The sequence below is a fragment of the Charadrius vociferus genome, unplaced genomic scaffold (genome assembly GCF_000708025.1).
Source record: "Charadrius vociferus isolate BGI_N301 unplaced genomic scaffold, ASM70802v2 scaffold223, whole genome shotgun sequence".
Classification (NCBI taxonomy): Eukaryota; Metazoa; Chordata; class Aves; order Charadriiformes; family Charadriidae; genus Charadrius; species Charadrius vociferus.
The window spans coordinates 41,646-42,715 of record NW_009647674.1 but is presented as its reverse complement, the minus strand read 5'-3'; the positions used below and the strand labels follow the sequence as shown (position 1 = coordinate 42,715).

Genomic DNA, 1,070 nt, shown 5'->3' with positions numbered 1-1,070 from the left:
CCTGGAGGGGACAAGGCAGAAGTGAAGGGCTCCCACAGCCTCTTCCCACCACCCAGGGAGAGCCCCCCAGTGAGGGACCCCCCGCGTCCCACCCCAGCCCGGCTCCTGCATCCCCAGCCTCCACCATCCATACCAATGGGATGTCCCAGAGGGGCTCCAGCTTCCGAAATCCCTCACTGCTCTTCCAGAGCTTCACGCTGGCGCTGTGGGAGCCTGGGGCAGAGAGAGGAGTCTGCCATGCACCCCGACTCAGGGAAGGGAGCAGGACACAGTTGTGCCTCCGTGCCGGCCGCCGGCCGGCCCAGCGCCAGCGGCTTCTTCTTCGTCAGCCCCCACAGGGCTACAGACCTGCCAGGGAGGGGTGAAGGGACCGTGCGGGCACCGTGTGCCCACCCCACACACCGCCCCGGCCCTGTGCTCACCCGTCATCGGCGCCTGACACCATGTGCTCCTCGTTGATGAGCTGGATACAGTCAATGGAGCCCCTACGAAGGGAAGGGGAAACTACCATCAGTTATGAGCATGCTTTGGGATCCTATTTAGGAGACAAGAGCTCACCAGGGCATCAGCATCCCCAGGGTGGTGCCAGGCTCCCAGCGATGCCTGGCATCCATACACCACTGTCCTAGCCAGACCCGCCTGCCCGTGGCCCCCATTCTCCTGCCCTGGACCTACTGGTGCCCACAAAACACAAGCTGTGACTCCTCGGGGATCTTCCAGAGCCGCACGGTACCGTCCCGTCCCCCTGCCGTCACACAGCACTCCCGGCTCAGGCTGTCCAGCCCTGTGATGACATCCTGGTGCCCAAACCTGGAGGGGGAGATAGCAAAGAGCTGCAGCGGGCACGGCCCTCTGCCACATCGCCTCCCCCAGCAGGGTCCCCCTTCTGGTCTTACAAGGTCTCCACATATGCATTCTCCGCCACATCCCAGACCTTGACGCAGCGGTCGTGGGAGGCACTGTACAGCTGGTGCGTGCCCTTCCGGAAGGACAGGCCCTGCAGACAGACAGACAGATGGACACGGGAGCAGCGGTGAGGGACACTGGGGGGGATGGTGCAGCCTGGCCCT

The 1,070-nt window shown here is 64.5% G+C and overlaps 1 protein-coding gene across 1 annotated transcript in view; it reads right to left on the bottom strand.

Annotated features, from left to right (window-relative positions):
* Window positions 1-1,070, bottom strand: part of RRP9 (ribosomal RNA processing 9, small subunit (SSU) processome component, homolog (yeast)) — a 3,307-nt gene that overhangs the window by 1,219 nt on the left and 1,018 nt on the right. Inside the window, exons 4-8 of the mRNA XM_009881101.1 lie at window positions 897-997; window positions 676-810; window positions 423-485; window positions 269-348; window positions 134-213 (exon numbers count right to left, since the gene is read on the bottom strand). Coding sequence (XP_009879403.1) covers window positions 134-213; window positions 269-348; window positions 423-485; window positions 676-810; window positions 897-997 — 459 coding nt within the window. The remainder of the gene's footprint in view (window positions 1-133; window positions 214-268; window positions 349-422; window positions 486-675; window positions 811-896; window positions 998-1,070) is intronic.